Source organism: Ammospiza caudacuta, chromosome 12 (genome assembly GCF_027887145.1).
Source record: "Ammospiza caudacuta isolate bAmmCau1 chromosome 12, bAmmCau1.pri, whole genome shotgun sequence".
Lineage (NCBI taxonomy): Eukaryota > Metazoa > Chordata > Aves > Passeriformes > Passerellidae > Ammospiza > Ammospiza caudacuta.
The window spans coordinates 16,030,380-16,052,663 of NC_080604.1; the positions used below are offsets into that span (position 1 = coordinate 16,030,380).

The 22,284-nt window shown below is 44.4% G+C and overlaps 1 protein-coding gene across 1 annotated transcript in view; it reads right to left on the reverse strand.

Moving 5' to 3' along the window:
* ADAMTS9 (ADAM metallopeptidase with thrombospondin type 1 motif 9) overlaps nt 1-22,284 on the reverse strand; it is a 78,706-nt gene that overhangs the window by 20,836 nt on the left and 35,586 nt on the right. The window contains exons 20-29 of the mRNA XM_058812794.1: nt 21,450-21,660; nt 20,591-20,755; nt 19,321-19,485; nt 18,311-18,430; nt 16,444-16,548; nt 16,131-16,298; nt 15,669-15,953; nt 14,856-15,017; nt 14,104-14,280; nt 1,604-1,771 (exon numbers count right to left, since the gene is read on the reverse strand). Of these exons, the coding sequence (XP_058668777.1) occupies nt 1,604-1,771; nt 14,104-14,280; nt 14,856-15,017; nt 15,669-15,953; nt 16,131-16,298; nt 16,444-16,548; nt 18,311-18,430; nt 19,321-19,485; nt 20,591-20,755; nt 21,450-21,660 (1,726 nt within the window). The remainder of the gene's footprint in view (nt 1-1,603; nt 1,772-14,103; nt 14,281-14,855; nt 15,018-15,668; nt 15,954-16,130; nt 16,299-16,443; nt 16,549-18,310; nt 18,431-19,320; nt 19,486-20,590; nt 20,756-21,449; nt 21,661-22,284) is intronic.

Consider the following 22,284-nt stretch of genomic DNA (forward strand, 5'->3'; position numbering starts at 1 on the left):
CACCAGTGAGGCTCAGAGATCCATGCCACAGCATCTGACAGGGCTTTAAAAAGCCCAGTTTGACATTGTAGCACAAATTTTTCTACCACTTTACTTTGTCCCCAAGCAAGATGCTGGCTGGCTGAGCACATTCAGCATCAGGAACCTGGGCTGAGGAGCTGCTCCTGGAAAAGCCTGTTCTTAGCCTTATCATTAGCATACAAATATTCCTTAATTGCCCAGTCACAAGAGATTACCTTAGACCATAAATCACCTCATCCTCCTATTAACTTGGGTTTCTTTCTCTAGTTGCATAAAATTAATATCCATGATGCAGTGGAAAGCTGAGAATTTTAAACCACTTACTTTTACCAATTAGTATTAGTGTATTTTAATGCAATTGACAGACCATTACATTATTATGTTTACAATTATTAGTCAAAACTGCTTTCAGGAGTAGCCACTTAAATAAGGTGCAAATTGGATACCACAAGACTGTGTAATGGCCTTGCATTTTATTTTAGTCTGGCTCCTGTATAAAACTGAGGTTTCAATCCTGAAGGTAATAAAGCTAATAATATTGACTTAATTTGCAGTATGGGAGCAGTATTCTGGATTTCACAGGCTGGATGCTCCTATCCTCAGGTAAAGAGCCCAGACCTTGGTAACTGAACCTCCATGGTGAACAAGCACTGAGTCCTTTACCCATATAATGGTAAACACTCCTATCCTGTGAATCCAAAGGTAAGGATTAAAAAAACAACTAATACAAGTCAGAAAACAATCACAGATCATTAATGGGTTTACTGTCCTTTTTATTAGTGGACATTAATCAACAGCATGGTGTCCTACTCCTAACATTTGCATGTGTGCCTGTGGCAATGTGAATGGTTTGTCTTTCAGGAAACTGAAATACCTCAAGAATGGGTGTTTTGTACCTAAATTTGGAAGACAGAATGCAAGGCAACACGATGCTTTACAAGTTAACAGTTCATTTAGTCTGGGATTTTCAATAATTCCTCTGATTAGCATGCTGATGAGGTAGAGGGAAAAGCAAAGTTCAGAGTTAAAAATGTGATGCAGCAGATTCAAGGTGATGACAAAGACATTATTTTCAGGAAAAAAGGATTCAAGGTATGCTTTCAGCAAGCAAGAAGTTTAATAACTCAAAATACTTTTTTATTTCCAGCAGCCTCTGATCTATGCATGACTGTCTGACTTTTTAACAAGGGAAAATCAAGCAATGAGTTTATTGCTCAAAACTAAGGAAGATTTTACTAGAGATATGATATTTAAATTATATTTAAAACATGAATAAATAGTAGATTCTCTTTAATATTATATACTAATGATGTTTCTAGCAAAAACCTAAAATTTTGGAATTTGAAAACAAGGAATTTGCTTTCAGATAGACACTAAAAGCAAGCTGCCTAGTTTTCAGCTGGTACAAATCTGTGCTGCTCCACTGCTGTCCATGAAGCTGCACTGTTTTACACCAGGATCTGGCCCCAAACCTTCACCCTGAATAATTCATGAGGACAGAAGTGACTGGAAAACCAGGCTCTAACCAATTTGATGGAGGAGGAATAACAAAAGGTGCAAAAGGGTACACAAGATGTCTCACCTGGCCCCAATCTCCTGCTTTCCACTTCGGACATCTGCCCCCTCTGCATTTCTTTTGCACGTTGGGCTTAGCAAGGTGTTTACAATTCTCTTCTTCTACATGCCTCCCTTCCTTTGACAAACAGTACACACTGCGGTGCTTTTGGCCCCTTCCACAGGAGACAGAACACTGTAAATATAAAGTAATAACAGATCAGCTTGCACACTCATACTGCGGCCATGGCTACCCAGGGCATTTTCTTTTAGCTGGACCAAAAGGCACCTCCCCAGGTCCCCAGCAGGCTACACAAAGCTTGAGGGGAGTGCAGGCATTTAATACTGTGTGATATTCTTGGTCAAAGCTCCAAAAAATGCCAGTATCAAAATAGAGAAAACAGCTGACATTCAGCAGGGATAACAGCCTGGATTCCTGGCATTGCTCCAGTCCTTTCAAAGGAGCAGAGTCATCTTACAGGGATCAAGGCAGGAGCCCTCAGTATCTACTTAGAACAACTTGAAAGGAACCATTTCTATTTACCTTGGTACAAAGGGATGTCAAATATTGGTAAATCAGGAGGGTAAAGTGTGCTCTGCACCTTCACAGAGGGAAATAACTGCACAAAGGACAAGGCAGAAAAGTGCAGCATTTCCTTGTCCTTGGTACAAAAGCTCGTGTTTGTTTTATCAGCGTAGTCTGACTTTTCTTTTTTCCTTCACTAAACAGACTGAAACCAGGACATGTTCATCCTTAAGATTTATGCATTTTGAAAACAACTCAGAAGGTGGCAAGAAGGCAGAGCCTGGAGAATCAAAGCAAAAAGCAAACCAGCAGGTATGTTAGCTGCAAGCTTTGTAGTGAAGCAACTAATTTCAACCTCCCTCTGCAGGTTCACTGAACTTTTTCAAATGTGACCACTTCTGGCATGCAAACCCCAAGCAACTTCACTTTGATTTCAGATTAGTCTCCTCCAAAGATTTAGGAATCAAAGGGGTCTGGAATCACGACATGAATTTAATATGACAGTTTCATGTAGAACAAGCCTCTTACTCAGCATGATGCACCCAGAGACTCAGCTTCCATTTCTTCATTACATGCTACACCATGAGCATACTGGTTTAATCCTTGAGGGCAAACACACTGTTCCAACCATCCCTCCATATAAAATGTTCTGCTTTCTTTTCAGAATGGAGAAAACATGCAGAAATGAGGCTTCAACCTTCATTTTGGAGTCACTCCATCAGTATATTTCCCAAGAAAAATATTACAGCTTAAGCTCTTCCCAGCCTATAAATACATTTGAACCCTAGAAAATTTATATATATAGCAGCTCTGGAAGATCCACTAAAATAGAAATTGGCATATACATTGACACCTGTGAATATTTTATATTACAGCCCTACTTACAGCTCATTCAGCTCACAAAGAATCAGCAAGAGAGCAGTTTCTAAATGGAAAAATTCAGACCAATGTGGAGAAATGGATGTAGCTCTAAAAACCAGATATTGATGCTTAAAAGCTTGTATAAACAATGCCCTGAAAAAGGTTGTTTTCCTGCAGCAGGAGTGTTACAGATTGACAAAAGATCACTGAGGTCCTGTTGATCAACAGCTTTAAGAGCCATTAATGATGCTCCTCTCAGAGGCTGAGCAGGGATAACTGCCTCTGAGTTTTCCTGAGCCCAGGAAAAAGATAGGCCAAAAACCCCAACAAGCAACATCCAACCTTGCACTGAAAAACAGAAGAAATGTTGTCCCTTGCAATAAAATAAAACTGCCATGAGTTACCCAGACCCATAAACTTCTTTAGCATCAAGAGAAGAAATATCAAGCTAATGTTATCCCTATTTTTATAAGCCTTCAAATTTCATCAGAAGTTAATTTTTTCATTTTCTCTACTTCTCTCCTCAGGCAATGAAAGTCAGCAGCAAGACAGAAATGTCACATCCTACAAAACCCATTTTTAAACTTCTAGTATTTTCATCCACTTACTGTCTGTGGACTAAACACCAACACTGATGCTTAAACAAAAATTCAAGTGCTCCTTGGAAAACAGGCTTCATGCAGGTTATGCCACTTTACTGTGACAGCCAAAGCTAAAGAGTAAATTTACAGCATTGATCAGGACTCTCTCATGTCCCACATCCTGAGCTGATACAGCCCAGAGTATCCTTAATTTACAAAACACATGGGATGGCACTACTTATCCTAAAGTAAGACTAACCACACTGTGCAACAATGCAAGCACCTTTCTGGGGACCCGAAGCTGGTTGATAAATACTTGATCTCACAAACAATTTGGTCCTAGCTATTTCCAAAGTTATTACTCCCCTACAAAATGCTGAACTTTGGCGTGGAGCCTGGTTCTGACATTTATCTCATGATCCCATGATCAAACAAGTCTGCGTGCAAACCTCGGTGCACTCAGAGGTTGAGGCATAATTTGCTTAATTTTTTTAATACTTAAATGTAATTCCCAAGATGCTGGAATGAATCATTTCTATGTCTGCCTTTAATATAAATCAAATTTAGGCAGCTGTGCATTTTCAGATCTAAACCACCCGTTTGCTTTCATGCACATTTGAGTTATGATCTCATTTGCACTGACAGAAAAGAAAGGTTGAATAATCTAATTTAACCAAGTATCACAGACTGAAAATTCCTTTGCAAAGAGTCTACTTAATAACTGCCATCTAATTCATCTCAGGTATTCAACTTTTATCTGGCACATAGATTTTAAGCATATGTGAGCCACATGCAAAGCATAATTTAATAGTGGGCTGCATCTCAACACCATGTGAGTCCAGGAAGTTGTACACCCAACTACCACCACCAGCCTCATCATTTATTTTGGACCCTGGATAAACTTTGCATTCCATTAACAGGATTTTTCGTGGCTGCAAATGCTGCCTGCTTATGGTACCCACCAATACAATGAGGTAAGCTTTGACCTTGCCTTCCTCAAAACATTTGGGAAAATCACTGCCTTCACATTCCTCTTTTTCTTGAGCTTTTTTCCCACACCTCCCATAAAAAATGCTTCCAAGTACTGGGGGCAGATGGTGGCTCTCTGGAATCACAGCCTCACCTTATCCAAGGTTTTCTGAGTCAACAGAAAAGCCTCTGCCGGTTTTAAGCACCTCTGGGCCAGCCCTGAAGGTGTAGCTAGGTAATGTATGGAATTTTTTCACTAATCAGCTTCCTGAACTCCAGGATCACATGCACTTGGGCATGTCTGTGGTCACATTGCCTCCGCCTCCACTTGGGTGTGGGAAAACGCTGCCCTGAAAGGCAGTTTACAGCCTGTGATTGAGGCACAACAGCAAACAGCACCCCTGGATGAAACTGGGAGGACAGCCAGGCATGTTTCTGGTTTTTAACAGAACATAACAAATTGTTATGTTTCTGTAAAAAAAACCACCAAAAAGTTCATGGTGCATAAAGTAATAGAGAAACAGTATTTTGAAAAATCAGCTATAGCCATCACTCTAATACTCTAGCAAACCTTCCCCTTGTTATTATCTTTATTATCTCTTAAACCCACCAGAGTTGCACCTGGCACTTTACACGGAGAACAATAAGAAAAGAACTTTCCTAAGAGCATTAGGATCAAAGCACTTAGCACAGATTTAAGGGCTTTATGTTTATTGCATGATTAGTGTTAACCTGCCAAGAACTGGAGATTGGCATGCTGCTGATATTTTCAAATAAATATACTGCCTAGTTTAAATAAATTCAAGGAGAAAGGTTTAAATAAATACAGCAGAAATATTTCCATATCAACTGTTTCCATAAAGGTCAGAACACGATGCTAAACATCTGCCATGCCTTGCTCTGCTCGTGTTTTTGTTTCCACAGAAAAATTATTTTCTGTTTCAGAATTTAGGAGATGATCATTCTGTTTTACCAAGTGTGTGCAAATCGCTTTAAAATAACCCTTTCTGTATTTCCTGATCTCATTGTTTGGAAGATGAGGGTACCTCTTGTTCATTAAGACCTGTCTAAAATAGATGGGCTGCTACTTGATGCACAGGGCTGGCAGCAGGCAAAAAAAAAAAAAAACAAAAAAACCAGAATACGTTCAAAATCGCTTAAAAATCTGTACAAAATCTGGTGAATTTCTGTGAGTGGAGTCAGTCCAGCACCAAGAGGACTCAAGAGCCCTGGGCACAAATGAACAGATCTCAGCAAGAAAAAGGCACCACAGAGCCGTCAAGAAGAAATGGAATGACTGCTCCTTGAAAACTTTGTGCACTGAAGGGGCAGCTCCACAAAGGGCAGAAGGGCACATCCCAAGCAAGAACCTGGGAAAACTCTCCCCCAGAAGTGAAAAGCTGCAGAAAATGCTGTCAGACCACTTTTCAGACCCACTGTGCACAGCCGACAGCGATTTGGGAGGTATTTAAGACAATGAATGCAAGCTGTGGTGATCACCCAGTGAATTCCCAAAGATAGGAATGATAGCTCAGCAAGGCAGGGCTGGGAAGGATTAGACTGAAAATGGCTTTATCAGATTCTGCCAGGAGCAACTTTTTGGAGGAAATTAAAATCAATCCTTGTAGATTTAGACTGCCCCACATTAAGGATTTTATGGAAAGTCAGCAGCTGTAAGTAAGCCCTGGTTCATCCTTTCCAACAATCTGAGACAAAACGTGTTGGATGAAATAAAGCAGAAAAGCTACAGAGCCCTCCAATGCTTTACACCCATTTTCCAAGAGGGCTGTGCTCCGGGATGCCAGCAAACTTCTCCAACTACAAGCAAACCCAGCAATGTACCCTCACAGCTACCTGTCAGCAGCTTCTTAGTCTGTGTCACCTTTTACCACCACTAACACTGCTGCTGTCAGATACTGAAACCATATCCCAGTGACTTCTATACTTCTGAAGTCCCTGAGCACAAAGGACATCAACAGACACATCACCAAGGAAAGCCTGGATCCTTCCTCACCAGCTGAACCTTCACCAGGAATCTTAAAATGTTGGAACCTATTTGAGCTGTTCAGCAACAGGGGCTCTGTGGCTTCCAAACCAGACAAGCTTCACAACAGCAAGGTATTTCAGCAGGTAATTCCCTTGGCTTCAGTGGGACAGGCTGACAGCAAGGCTGCAGCACTTAAGGAGATGTTTAGGAAATGTTTATTGCTGCTCTGAAGCCTTGTTTCTCCCATCAATGTGTTTTATCAAGTTTTGTGCCCATCTGCCTTGGCATGGTGAGAAATCCCTAAAGTTGGGTGGGGATACAAGCAGGGCAGGAGTCACCCAGCTTGGCCTTCCTTTCCTCACAAACTAAGGAGCCATGACTAAAGACACATGGGTGCTGAGTGTGTATGGTCATGGTGATTTTAGCTGGTGCATGGCCAAAGAGTACCTGTGCTTCTTGTACATTTAAAAAGAAGAGGGATCTCTACATTTAAGGGAGGGCAGATGGACCAGAGACCTGAAAAAAAACATACCAAAGCACTGCACTGCAGTTCTGAAAGAGGTTTTAGAAATGTTTCATCCAAATTGATTCCTCAGAGAAATGGGGTGATTGAAAAACAAGGCACAAACATTAGGGATTTTGGAATGTATAGTCTGAATGTGTTTGTGAGCACTGTGCAGAGCCCCTGTGGAAGTGTTCTGAGGAGCCCTCCTAGAGCTGGAGCACAGCCCCTAGTCTGAACAGGAGCAGGCTTTGCCCTGGTATTCCCAAGGAGCCCTCATTGCCCTGGGCATGGGCAGGAACTTCCCTGCTGGCCTGTCCTGTCTCTGCAGTGCCCACAGGGTCTCCATCCTCCAGAGGCTCTGGTCTTGGCTTGGAGCAGAGGCACAGAGCTTCCCAAGTCATTACTGCAAAAGGAAGAAATCTAAAAAGAAAAAAAGGACTAAATCTTCACCTTCCCACCACCAAACTCAGCTGCAGGGACTGGTGAGTGGCCTCAGATGATGTCTTATAGCACATTAAAAAAAACAAACAAACAAAAAAAACCCAGAAAAAAAAAAAAAAGAAGAAAATTTATCAAGAAAAGGGTCCAATTTGATGTGTTGCTGCAAGGGAAGAAAGAGCTGGTGTGTCTGGAGCCCATTGCTCCAGCACAAATTGCCCAGAGGAAAGGATGCTCTTGGGTTCTTTAACTCCTGCAAGATTTAAGGCCTGAGTGCCAAAGTCAATACAATAATTTCCCCAAGCTGGGAAACCTCACAAGATATATGACAGAAAGAGGTAACTGCAGCAGGAGAAGCCATGCATCTCCTCTTCTGCGGCATCCACCCAGTAAGCAGCACCTTCTCCCTCTCTTTTCCCTGCCCTGTTACACCACAAAAGACTTCACCAGGCACAGAAATTAGCAGGGCTGTGGGCACACAAAGCTCTCCTAAAAGCTGTGTCCCTGTCCTGCTCCACACTATTTACCTTGAACAACAAACTAAAGCCCCACAGAGCCACTGCAGGTCTGATGGCATTTCCTCAAATTGGGAGGAGATGTGTGAGCTAAGGACACCAATACAGTGGGATGTGGAAGGTGCTGATGAAACCCATTTTCCATGCTGTGGCACTTCTAGGAGAGTACCAATTGAAGCAGCAAGGTGCCTCAGCTAACTGACACTTCATATTTCTAGGGAACAGTGGTACTACAATGCCATTTAGATATTCTGTTCCAGAATAGGATTTTTCTGTGTTGGATGCAGTAAAACACAAAGTAAAGAGCTCTCCAAAAAATGTCAGCCCTGTTTCACAGGTGTGCATCACACTGGGGGGTTGTAGGAGCACTGGGCTGCTGCTTGCTCCCCCATTTTATTTATCCTTAATGCACTAGGGATAAATATTGCTAACCTGTACATGGTCTTGGGCATGCTGCTGGCTCATTCACCTCCCCTATGAGCTAGTAAAATTAAAATATGAATAGAGCTTTAAGTGTCTTTGGAACAGGACTGATTACACCATTTTTTTCTTAATAACTGCACAAATCAGTCACTGGGAAAGTTAGAAGCACAGTAAATCTATTTGTGCCTAATGTCCCTCATTGTTATACATCCTTGTTTCTAAATCCCTAGGATCTGAGGAACAGCAATGATTGCAGTGTGGAGTTTAGAGTGTGACTCTGGAAAATGGACAAAACTGCAGGCAGACTCCCAAAACCCAGCTCAGGGATATGTCTGTAGATGCTGCATTTCACAGCTCATCCCTGGAAGTGTGTTACTGCTTCAATGTGTCCCTTGCAGCCCAAGGAATTCCTGTGCTCAGAGCCAGTGCTTTGGGAGACAAATATTCCCAGCAATTGCCCTTTTATTTATTGCTTTATTTCTCCTGTGAGGGCCTGTGCAGATGTGCAGGAGATCTGCAGCCAGGGATGGGCCACCCATAACACAAGGCCTGAAGCCAGCCATTGCTGAACAGCAGCCTCACCACTTCTTGGTTGAGTTTAGGCCTAGAAAATTACTATTTCATTGAGAAAACGTGTAAGGGAGGAGGTGTAAAAAGGCAACCACAGAGGCATGCCAAATGCAGCCAAACAGCCACTGCACTATGGGAGGAAAGAGACTGCTCTGAGTGGGAAAGTGCTCTGAGGAACTTGGGGGAAAGATGCACTGTCTGGGGGCAAAGGGATGAGAAGGTTTTAAAGATACCTGAAAATAACCTTTGTGAGCCTAACCACTGGCCCAGCTCCTGTCTGTGCTGGCAGTGGCAACAGGAGAGGTTGTTAAAGGACAGCAGATGAGACCCTCTGCAGCTCCTTTCCCTGATCCTTCCCCTGCATTTATTCGCTGGATTAAGGAGGTCAGAAGGGACATTGCTGACCAGTCCTTTTACTTCTCCATCACACTAAAAGGTCATGAGGGGTGTAAAGACCAATGGTGGCTTGCAAGGGGGAGAGTGGATTGCAACAGCTGAGATTTAAGTTGCAGGAAATCAGCCCTGTGAGGAGCTGATCCAGGAATCATTAAGGTGCTGGCTCAGTGTCAAGCACACAGTGCCCCAGGGTGGTCCCTCACCTGCAGGGTGTACTGATGGGCTTCCATGGTTGTTCTCCTGCTGATGGAGCATCAACACCAGCAAAGAGGAGACAAAACTGATTACAAAAGTATACCTATACAGTTCTCTCCTTTTTTAAGTAGAAACAGAACAATGAAAGATAGTGATAATAGGCAAAAAATAAAAATGGAAAGGAAAACAAAATGAGGAGATTTTAGGGTAAAAAGAGATTAAAAAAATGATGTGACTCTACTGGGCAGCTGGGTACCACTGGCTTTGCCCACCTGTGATTGCCTTGGAGCCACCAGCTCAGTGAGCACTGAGGTGAGGAGAGAGATGCATGAGCATCCATCACCATGCCTCAGAGGAGCAACAGGCTGAGACTCTTCAAACAAAACCCCAAGAGCAGTTCAGCAATGCTGCTGCCACAGCAAATTCATTTTCTGCAGAGGACAAGAAGGGAACAGCAGAGTTATATACACTTGCGACCAAATCTGTCCCTGGCTATCACTTCTGCCTTAGCAAGACCTGACATCCTGCCTGCTATGAACATTATCAGAACAATGACACAGAGAATATTGCTGTTGAGCAGCCTATTTCCAGCCAGCTGCACGGGGAAGACATTTTGCAAACAACATGTTGGGCTTTGACAGAATTAAATACAAATCACCCAAAGTTTGCACTGACATCAACTTTAAGATTAAAATTCCAGAGTGCCAGCTGCCTGACACAGATGTTGGCCAGGCAGTTCTTCCACTTCCCAGTTCAGAGCTCCTTTGCTGCTCTATCCCTGTGTGCAGCCAAAGAGCCCTGCAAAGCCATCAATGGCACCAGCTTCCCACCAAGGGAAACCAGTGATGCCCTAGCACAAACCTGAACTCACATCCACAATAAGAGAGTTTGGAATTTAGCTGGTTAATGTTCTAATTACTTGACAGTAAGCTTCTGATTTTTTATTAGAGCAAAAGGCCCTCAAAGACTCTGATTCCAGCACCTCTACCTACAGGATACAGAGCTGGGAAGCACTGAGAGCTGCACAACCACTACACCAGCAGCTTGAACTTCAGAAACCCAAGACTGACAAGTACCTGACAAGCCAGACTACTTTTAAAATTATAATACTTTTTTGGAGAAAAACCCAAACCCCAAATAAATCTAAACCTCACCCACCCATTTTCCAGAGTTTAAAGTCAAATGATCACTGCCCTGTGCAGTGAAGCCCAAATGACTCACCCAACTGAAGCAGGGTGCTATAACATAGAATTGTTTTACCTTATCTGTGACCATTTCCTAACTCAGAAAGAATGAGAAGCCCACAACAAGTTAATTCAGCATTGTTCCTAAATTGTATCAGGATACAGCTGGATATTAAGGCAAACTCAAAATATCAGAAATTATTGCATGGAGCAAATCTGCTCCAAAACAGGTTCTTTCAGGGAGGTTATGCATATATTTTATATATGTGGTATAAATATGGGTATATTTATTAAAACCAAACCTTGGGTTTTAAGTGAAGCAATGGATAATTCTCATTGTGAACATCTCCCTCATCCTGGAGGACATGGCAAGATTTCCTCTCAGGATTCGAGAGTGTGTATGGAGATCTGCATTCATACCACAAAGCATTCAGAGGAGAAAAAACACTCTCTGTATTCTGGTGACAGTCAGTCAGCACGTTTTCTAAAGGATGGTTTTAATAAAAAAGTCAGGTCTATCACATGGTGTACAATTCTGCAATGGGTAAATACATCTTCTTAAATAAGCAAGGGAATAAAAGTGTCACCTCCTCTTAGTCCTCTTTGAACATACATTAAAATGACAAGACATCTCACCAGTTTCTTGTTGTAAAATTATCATTTACACATACAATCTGTTTTTCCATTTAATTATCTCTTCCAAACCTGGATTTAACCAGCCAGATAAAGATCACTTGTTTACTGTATAAAATCCCAGTGGAATTTTGCCCGAGGACTGCGGGTTGGGTGCTTCAGACTCTCTGCTTTAATTTGTAAGTATTTTATAGTACTAATTTCTCTGAAACTTGAGTAATGCTAAGCCAGTCAGATGATTGCAAGAAATTAGTTATCTAAACTTTGTAATTCATACACCTTTAACTGTGTTTGTTTAATCATTGAGAATAACAATTTCTGTTGGAGAACAAAGCAAGATAAAAGATGGAACATTGCAGAACCGTTTCAGAAAATTTAGCAGAAGTTACCAAAACTAAGTATATGATCTGAATTTAGCAAAAGACTCAAGAAATCATTATACAAATTCATTTATGATTACATTCTACTTGTCTTTAATTTTCACTGTTCAACATTAACATTAAACATTGTAAATGTATGCAATATTTATATAAAATTAAATAACAGTATTGGAAAAATAAATACACTTTTACATAAATACATAAATCCATACTGCTGAAAAGTTTCAGCTAATACTATACTCTTGTTTCAAAAGTGACCAAAAAAATATGGTAGTGACACTCCATCCCAACAGATGAAGTATGTACAGCTACAGAATGATGTTTGCAACCGATGGCAGAGCTAAAGCAAATTCAGGTGACACCACAGTAAAGAGGAAAATTTGGCCGTTACTACCTACAGTAGTAGCACGAGGTAGAAATACACGTGGAGTGTTCTGCTGGAGGGACACGAAGCCCTGGGGACCCCACAGATACTTCTCAGTCTTCAAACAGCTCTGGGTCCCCTGTGTCAGAGCCCAAGGACACCTCGGTAAATGTGACTGAAAAACCAAGTCAGTTCATGGCAGTGACAGGGGCTCAGTCCTGCAGCCACTTCCCCAGGGCTCTGGCCCTGCGCCAGCTGGGAGGAGACACTGCAGGCAGGACAGGGTGTCCCTGCCCTCCAACCTGTCTGCCAGATGTCCCCTTGCTCCCAGGAGAGCAAGGACAACCCACTGAGACTAATACATTAGAATGGAGCCAAGGGAACTTTTCCTGGGTGAAAAGAAAACCACCAGACTAGAGGACTGCACCCTGTGTTTCCAACACTGAGAAGAAGGTGCAGCCCTGGAGCCTGCTCCTCAACAGCCACGAAGAATGAAACACAACTCTGTCCACACCTTTGGCTCTTGAAAATGGTCCAGCACAGGTAAAACAAAGCTGGAGGCACCTCCCAGCTGGCAAATCCTGTGGGGCAGCCAGCACACGCATCGCTACCTCTGCTTACCTCACCTTGCTCTTCCTTAGCACCAGTCAGGTTGATGGACAAGGGGTACATTAGCACCTCAAATGAAATATTTCATAGCACTGTCTCTTGTACTGGTGAAGCACCGGATACACACCAGTTCAGAAGGTTTATGGCTATTGCAGAGCTCACTGAGGTATGATAAAAATATTGAAGAGTGTTACTGAAGGCATCCGTGTTACTGAAAGCACCCACAGAAGGAGAGCAGGTTTTGGCAAGATGACTTTCCAAACTATGACAATTGAGGAAGTCCAGTACATTAAAAAACAGGCCTCTTTTTTCTTTTCCTATAAAGTGCTTTTGAATCAGATTTTTTTAAAAATTGTCTTCAAATGCTTTTATAACAAAATACACAATAAAGGTTTACATCTGTTTGAAGGCCACTCCAAAATGGACAGGTCTGTGGTTTTCCAGGGCTCCAGAAGCACCTCAGGTGGCACTTGCTTTGGTGCAGGTTCACAGAAAAGGTTGCTGCTCTGGGCAGGGACAGTTGCAAAGGTGTGGCACCCAAAACAGCACCCCAACCCTGCGGTTCAGGGCTGCTCTGCCCTCACAAGTGCATCTCTGTAGCAGACTCCTCCAGCAGCAAAGGAGCAAAGAAAGACACCTCTGCTCCAAATACTATTTTGCTATTGGGAAACTGCCAGGGTTTTAAGCCTTCCGACACCTGGGTGATCATTTGCTGGATTAGTGATAAAGCAGCAGCTGGAGATCAAGCTAGACAATCACTCTCCAGAACCAGAGAGATACATGAGAATAGCTTACAGGTGCCTTTGCACTGTACATCACAGTCTTATTATATACACAGGAACAGAAACAGAGCACAGGTGTGAATGCACACATGTTTCTATGTAGGTCTGTGTGTGGGCATGTGCCCACATGCACACACATCTATACACACTTATACATGCCTGGGAATTGATGCTATTTAGCACATTCTCCCCACTTCTCTTGCCTTTGGCAGAGAACAATCACTGCTAAACCAGTAGGTGCCCAGTGCAGTACTACCATTAAAGAGCAGAACAATTTAACTTCAATGGAAATGTACTGCTTAAATTCCAGGTTTAAATCCATATGCAAAAACTTCGCCAGAACCAAGATTCATAATGCACAGCACTTGCCAAGTGTAATAAAATGGACAAAGGTTGCTACTTAGCAGAAAGTGCCTTTTAAATTAAAGGACCAGAGCTCCCCTAATGTAAGCCCTTCCTGAATAGGTGTTATTCTGAATATATAGTAAATAATCCTCTGTAAGTGCAGTTTTAAGACATGAAGCATTAGCACCTTGGTTTGAAGCAAATTAATTGTTGTTAGGGGATATCTACAAAATAGTTCATAAAGAGAAAGAGTTTATGGTCGTACCGAGCTCCAAGGACCAGCACTCCAGGCAGCATCTCTAGGACAGTCCTGCACATTGCACTGCTCTCTGTCTGGTGGCTTGTCAAGGATTTCACAGCTCAGATCCGTAAACCTTTCTCCATTTGGGCGCTGGCACACCACCAGCCGTGTCCTTGTCCCTCCTCCACATGGCTTTGTGCACTGCAAGTCAGCAGAGGACAGAGCAATCACCGTTGGGACAGCAAAAACACTGCTCACCTGCTGCCCAAAGCACCTCAAAAAACCAATGGTAGCTTCTGTTCTAAACTAACCCCCTGCAGCCAAATCCCTCTCGTGAGCCTCAGATGGACCTTCAGCTGCCTCAGCTTCTCTCCCACTAAAGCTGTTCATGCTGCTCCACCATGATATTGCCCAACTCCATGTGATAATGGAGGTTTACATCTCCAATTGCTTATCTCAGATTAATTTTCAAAAGGAAGCAGTGCTTTTGTTAAAAAAAAAAAAAAGGCCTTTAGTTAAACTAGGCTTCTCTTAAAAAAAAAATCTTCATTTTTGTAAAACTCACTCTTGCTTGGGAAGAAAGTTTTCCCATGACAAATGGAAATGAAAACACCACCCAACAATTGCTTGAGTTCACTCATTTATCAGAGGCTGCCCTTCAAGTTCCAATCCTTCTAATAAATGTCACCACAACAGCCCTCTCTTCTCCCATTTTTCAGCCACCTGCTAATGAAAGTCTTGCACTGGGCAGGGAGCCCAGATGCAAGTGCACTCACCTCTCCCCAGTTGCCATAGGCCCACTGAGGGCAGGGGCCAGACTCGCAGGATCTCTGCTCCATGGGTTTGCTTTTCTCATCGCAGTTATTTGCAGTGTATCCATTTTCATCCTGGCACACCACGACCCGCCGCTGGAACCCCCCTGCACACGTGCTAGAGCACTGGAAGACACAATTGCCCAGAGCTTCATTTACTCCAGGAACAGGCTAGCATTCTCAGCTCCTTCCCAGTGTCTTGCACCGTGGGAATGCACTGCTAGAAGTTTAATTCATCTAACAGGCATTATTAAACTTCAAAACCCAGCTATGGCTAATATGGCTATGCAATGACTTAGGTGCTGACCAAGCAAAGAAAGTAAACACCAGCCTAGCTTTAAGCAGGTGAGTAATCCCTGTTGCAGTGTCTGACATCCCATTTGTGCTCAATTCCCTTTAGAGACTTCCACGATAAAGCATTGCATACCGTTTGCAGTGAGAGGAGCTGGCATCGAGGCTCTGCCGTGCTTTGGCAACAACCCTGCACAGCTGTAAAAGCCCCAGGAGACAGCCAAGAAGCAGAGGCCAGCCTTTGCCTCATGGAAAATGATGCTGTCAGCTTTCTGCCTAGACTGCCTTGGAGATATGAGGTATGAGAGGCTGACAAGTGATGCTTGAGCCCTTCTGCAACACTTGCTTGTGTGAGCAGAGAGCAGTCAGTGGGGAGAAAGGTCCCTCTCTCGTTTCCCTTTGTGCTGACTTTAAAAAAATACAGATCAGCTTGGGAAAGAACCAAAACCCAACAAAACCCAGGAATAAGAGAATCAGGGCACTTACAGCACCCCAGGGGCCAATCCTCCACTGGTTGCCTCCTGGTATTTGTGCACGGTTTCGGTTGGGGCTGCCCCCAGGGTGCGGCTTGAGGCGATGGTCCGGATAGAGGAAAGGGGGGATGGGCCTGCCATAGTCATGGCTGTTTGGATGACAAGGAGACATGGAGCACTCTTGCTCGGTGGCAGGGAGGTCGTCTGGGTCACACTCGCTCCTGTCCACCAGCTGGTCACTGTAATTGACGCAGATCACTTGTCGCGTTGCCTTACCTTGACCACAGGTCACCGAGCACTGCATTACAGTGGGAAAAGGAGACACGGTCACATTTCCAGTTTAGAAAACCAGCTCTTGCTAATAATGAACAGCAGAAAACCCAAACAACCTCACTTATAAAAGGGCAAGTGCAACAGATTAATGAAGCACATTTGCAGCAATGAGGTCTCTTGCAAGAGACAGCGTGATGCTTACAGAGCTCCACTCCAAGGCCTTCCACTGCCCGCACGGTGTCACGGTGCACATTTCTGTGGCTGATGGCTTTGGAAGGTGGAAACAAGCTGACTCATCAGCCACGGAGCCCTGGTCATCCCGGCAGCTGACGTATCTCATCCGGGTGCCCTTCCCACATGTTGCAGAGCACTAGGGAAGAGCAAAGAGCACTTCACTAGGAGGTTGCCTGACATACAATGCAAGGAATTTGTAATGAAAAGTTGGGCATATGCACTTAAAAGTATCACATTATCTACTGTAAAATAATCCTGAAAGTATTGTGATGTGTGCTTACCGGTGTCCAGGATCCAAATCTCCACTGTGTCCTGTGAACACCTGATATGGCTCTCTTGGCTTCAGGACTATTTGGATGGGGAGGGCATACAGCTATCTCACAGTCCTGTACAGGAAATACATGGGGGAAAAATAGGAAATAAAGAATTTGCAGATGTTTTGAATAAACCACCTCCTCTTCAACGTAATTATGGAGAATAGGCAACATCTTGAAAGTCTGTGACCTGCATGCATTGTGCAGGCAGCTTCCTCCCTGCATCCCCTTGGTGAATCAGCAAAACTCAGCATCCTTTCCTGAGGCCTTCATATGGAATACCCTATGTGGACTTTTGACTTATTAGGAACTCTACAATAGGGATCCCTATAACCATGTGCCATCTCCATGCATTAAAACCAGATGTTTTTGAGGCAAAAGATGAAAGTTCATTAAATGTTCTGGCATGAACACACATCTGCAAAACAGCAACTTTATCTCCCTTCAAAGCTCCCTTCCTTCAGTGTGAGACCTGCAGCCCATACAATAAAGGTTATGCTGCTGATTGCAGCCCTTTGATTCCCTGCAGCCCACCAGACCACCTATATCCATGTGCTGATTTCCACCACACATCAAGCAATGTGAGGTTTTGGGGACAGACATGTCATTCTGCTCAGTCTTTGTACAATGCCTCACAGCAGGGCTCTGGTCCTGTCTGGACCTCCCAGGAGGTCTGGTGTCAGAAACTATGAACATCCATGACTTTACTCCATTGAGTAGTCTTTGCCAAAAAGGAAATTAAGAGTGATTGTCCCTGTGAGGGGGAGAGCAGCTTCTGACAAATGGCAAACCCAATTTCTGTTTTGCTGTGATTTCACTTATGCTGGAGGCATGCATGCCATATGATGGCTGATGACAGGTGGGTTTGTTACCCCTTGACTGCAGTGCAACTGGTGTCCATACATGAGAAAAACAGCTCTTTCCCAAATGTTGTGGCCTTGGTTAAACTCTGAGTTCATGCAAGACTGAAGTTGCACAGGGCATGAACACTACAATTCTCCTAGATGACAGATAGATGGTAATGTTCTGTTTTATCCAGCTCCTCCAGACACCTTGGACATATCCTCTGTTTGAAATGGGAATTTACATGTTTGCTTCCAAGTACACAGCATGGAAAGCCTCTTCAGCAAATTTGCAAAAGGTGTGCAACATTTCTCAATTTATCTGGCCAGGGAGGATGTGTCTGGAACTGTAGCTGTCACAAACATTACATTGTCACATGCAGCAGACAAGAAATGGCCTCTCACCATCATTTGTGGTGAGGGGCAACAGCAACAGTCCTGCAGCCAGGCATCCTTGACTCCACGCAAGCCAAAGGAGGTGTCTGCTGTGTCAAAACCTGAACCTCTGAGGCTAGTAAATATGTCTCAACCTTGAGGTCTCTTGTTGCTATTCCAGATCAATCCACTGCAGATTCTTTAGCTCATGAGCTCTTAAGACTCCAGCAATAGTGCTGCATCTGAACACACCCTCACAACTCATTGCTAGAGCTCCATGGATATAAACCATAGGCAAAGGTAATTAATTTTCATCCAAAAAGCCCTGATACCCTCATAGATTGTCTGTTGCCTTTCTGGCAATCTGGTGCTTCAGAGTGTAAGGTGAACCACATAGAGAGGATCTGGATGGGAACTCCCTGTTTATCTATCCCATTTCTACAAAAGCAGGGTGCTGTGCTGCATCTTTCCAACAACCATGAGCAGCCCAAAGTACTGCTCTTCATGGCTGGCATTCAGGGCAAAGCTTTGCTGCAGCAAGATGTCCCCTGAACCTGTAGCCTGGAAGCCTCTATACACACACTGGGAAGAGATGGAGACAAGAGAGCAGGATTTACCTGGGTATCTGTGGGCCTCGTTGCAGCATTACACTCGTTATCATCCACCACTGACACGTAGGTGCCCACAACACACTTCACTGCTCTCATCTGGTAGCCTTGGCCACAAGTCACAGTGCACTGGGAGAAGACAGATGGGAGAAAAGAGCACTGGGTCTGAGTAGGTGCTTTGGTTAGAAAGTATTAATTACCCAGTCTTTGTTTAGGCACGTAGCAAAAGCAGCAAAAATTAAAGACAGTTTCCCTTCTGGTTTCTCTCCACTTCATGCATTTCAGCTTTAAATTAGGTCAAAGTTTTAACTCGCTGCAGCCACCAGTGCCTTGCACGCTTCACTTGCTTCTTTGGGAAGGAAGGTGGAACACTGAAATGATTTACTTTGCTGCACACATTAGAAGCAGAGTCTGGTAGAACCTGTATGATATCCTTCTTTAAAACTGGTTGTTCAGCCCCATGGTAGCACGAGCAGCTAATGAATAATTTTACTGATGGGAAATATGTCTGACTGGGACAACTGGTCTGGGTTTACTCCTGTTTTTTAAGTCAAGAGCTAACAGCTTTGTGAAAAAGCAGATGCCAGAACACTCTGGGAGGAATGAGTAACTTGTATTTTAACAGAAAAAAAACCTCCTCACTAACCCAGAAACTGGAAAACATTGAAAGCAACAAAAGTTATTCAACGTGAGCAGCTTTTCTGTGAAAATTAGGGCATATATTTATGTGCCTAAATATGGATTTAGGAGCGTAACCTTGGAAACCTCTTTTTTTGAAAATCATGGCCAATTCAGTATGACAGAGATTAAATTTAGCACAAAGGGCAGGTACTGTTATTGCTGCCTATCCGCTGAACCCGAGCAAACAGAGGGCTGCTTTGGTGTGCAAATCAATTAACACAGTTATGCTGCTGAATCTGGATGAAAGGGCAGCATAAGCCAGAGGCCAGCCTCAGCATAAGCAGAGCCACCCTCATCCAGGTCCCCCCAGGCAGGAGCCCTGTGGGGCTGTGTGGTACCTGTCCCCAGGGCCCCACTTGCCACGAGGCACACTCCTGCTGCTGGCACATCTGCACCGACTCCGGCTTCGTCTTGGGGTCGCAAAACCTGTCGTTCAATCGATCTTCTCCAAACTGGCACCACGTCTGGCGGTGCTTGTGCCCTTTTCCACAGGTGACCAAGCACTGTGAGGAGAAAAGTGCAAGCTCAGGTGGTGCTGGGGATGCACTGCCAGCTCAGCACCTGCCCTGGCACTGGAAAATAAACCTGGAGATCTACTGCAATCACTGGTTAAAAAATATCCTGGTGCTGAAGTGCAGCTCTTTAGCTAACATCAACATGAAAGACAGGGGAGTGTCTTGTCAAGAAGAAGATTGCTCTCAGGAGCTGGTCTAGAGCAGGGGCTGGATCATGGAGAGCACAGCTGGGCTAGAATCCTTCAGCATGGGCAAAGTGAGACCACAAAGTCACTTGACTTCCAGTAGCTCTGAGACACAGGGCAAAGGCACAGCACTGCCCTGTGGGGTTTTAGCTGTGCACAACAGAGTGTTTCTAAAACACTTGTTCTTTCTGAGTGTGCATTTTAAGGGTCTTGGCTTCTGCAGGCTGTGAGCACTTCTCCCACTGCCCTGGCGTGGCTTGGACTGCCACCAACTCAAATCAGAAGACACGTTTGGTAGAAAACAATCCCTGTTCCCATTTAATTGCTTTCATTATGCCCTAAAAGAACATGATTCACAGAAACAAGAGAAATTTGGCTACAATGAAGATGAGCACCCTTTGAAGATTGTTCTCCAGGACCCCCAGTCCTGCTGCAGAGACAAACCTATCAAGATCATTTTGTTGCATTGCAAAAAACACCAGCAGCAGTGGAAGCAGTAATAAACAGCAGAGAGAGGCTGAGCAAAACATCAGCAGGGTGCAATCCTGCCCTCCAGTGACAGCCAGAGCTGCCAGGGCTCTTGAGGACAATCTCAAGGGAAAATGAGGGCAGAAGGTATTTTTCTTCTCAAATACACGGCAGAAGTACAGAAAAACTGTGGAGAAATTACTGCAGGATTGCAGAGACATTAACCCCCGGTGGCTTTGCAGGGGGGAAAGTGGCCACTTGACCACAAGGCCAATGACTTTACTGCCTGTCTGAAGCCTCCCTGTGCACAGGCTTGCCACCTTCTGCAGGAGGCACAAAGAAGACAAGCAGGGATGGAGACAGAGACACTTGTTTGCAGACAGCAGCCCCTCAGGGTGGAGGACCAGCAGGGTGAGCCCAGCCTGGTGCTCAGCACTCACCTCGGACCAGTCGCCGGTTTTCCACTGTGGGCACGAGAAGTCACTGCACCTCTGCACCGTCAGCTTCTCCTGCTGGCTGCACTTGCTGTCGTCCAGCACATCATTGTAGGTGTTCACACACATGGCTCGCCGCCGCCGCGTGCCCCCGCCACAGCTCTTGGAGCACTGGAGGGACACAAAGAGTCAACATTTTCTGCCACTCTACTGCTATTGCCTCCTCCCTCACTGTGGAGTGACTGCAGGAAACCTCCAGAGCAACAGTTTATACTTCAAGTAACAGGCTTTTACTTTATGTATTCCTTTAAAAAGCTAATCTTGCTAAGCTTAATAACATGTCGTGGCAATGTGTTTCTCAAATTCATTTCAGAATATAACCCCATTATTACTTTTACAAGTGTTGCCTTTCAGTTCTCCTAAATGGCTGCTGTTTGTTCTCATTTTAAGAGAGATTAACTTTCTCTGACCAGCCAGCCCCCCTTCACTGCACCCTCCCTGGAAAACCTGAGGCTCATCAATCTCTTGGCGCCTGCATTCAGGAATATTCTTGTTAATGCAAAAAGATGTGTAAAGGAAACAAATTTCAGAAGCTCTCTGATGATGGCAACATGTCCTCCCCAGCTCCTGGCAGCGGTAACAGCTTTGATGGCAGCTAGCAGAGCTTCATGTAATGAAGATGAGACAATTAATTGCAGTGGTAGGTAAGGACTACCAGGCTGATTCAGTCTAGAGTGTCCTCCATAGGAAGCAATGAAAGCAGAAGCACTGTGGCCATATTTTACATATATTCTGTTAGCACCTAAACAGCCCAATGTACTGCTGTGCATGGAGCAGATTCTCTGTGCCACAGAGCATTCCTTACCTCAGTCCAGGCCGAATAGCGCCATCCTCCCACGTTGCAGTCTCCAGTGCACTTCTCCCTCGTGCTGGGCTTGGTCTGGCTGTTGCAGAAGCGATCATCCACCTTCTCTATCTTGCCCTCCAGCCGGCTGTACTTGGAGCAGTAGATCTCCAGCGTGCGGTAGCCCAGCCCGCACTGCGCCGTGCACTCGCTCTTCCTCGCGATGTGCCACCTGTGCCAGGGACAGCAAACATCAGCCCCGGGCTCTGCAGGGAATGTGCTCAAGGGTGTGGGACAGAAATAAGGAATATATGCTCTTGAACAGGAAGTTTTGGCGCTGTGTCACACTTCCCAGTGTTTTGGGACTTACAATTAGCCTGGCATTGCTGCTTGAAGGGAAGGAACTGGCAGAAAGGTCTTTCTTAAGCAAAAGAAAGGTAGCAAAGCCACACTGTAATCCTGTGGGACCAGCCAAGGTGGCAAGGAGAGTTCATGAGCAAGCAAGGAACAGTGCTCTGAAAGCTCCTGAAAACTTTCCACCCCATGTTCTCCTGCACTCACCACCTCAGCATCTAAAAACTGGAAAATACAGCATCAGAAAATGATCTGCACAGGCTGGAGAGGTGTTCCACAATAAAGGACACCCACAAAGCAGTTTCAACCCTCCAAAGAACAAGCAAATTACTTGCTACAAGATACTCAAGCCCTAGCTGTGTCAGCAGGGATTAGAGGTGTTCTCTCTTGACAGATTTCCATCCTGCTGCCTCCTCTGTAAGATGGACAACAAGGATGGTACTGAAGGCCCCCAAGCACCCACCTGGGGATACATCCCTGCTTCACATCAGTCCAGCTCTGG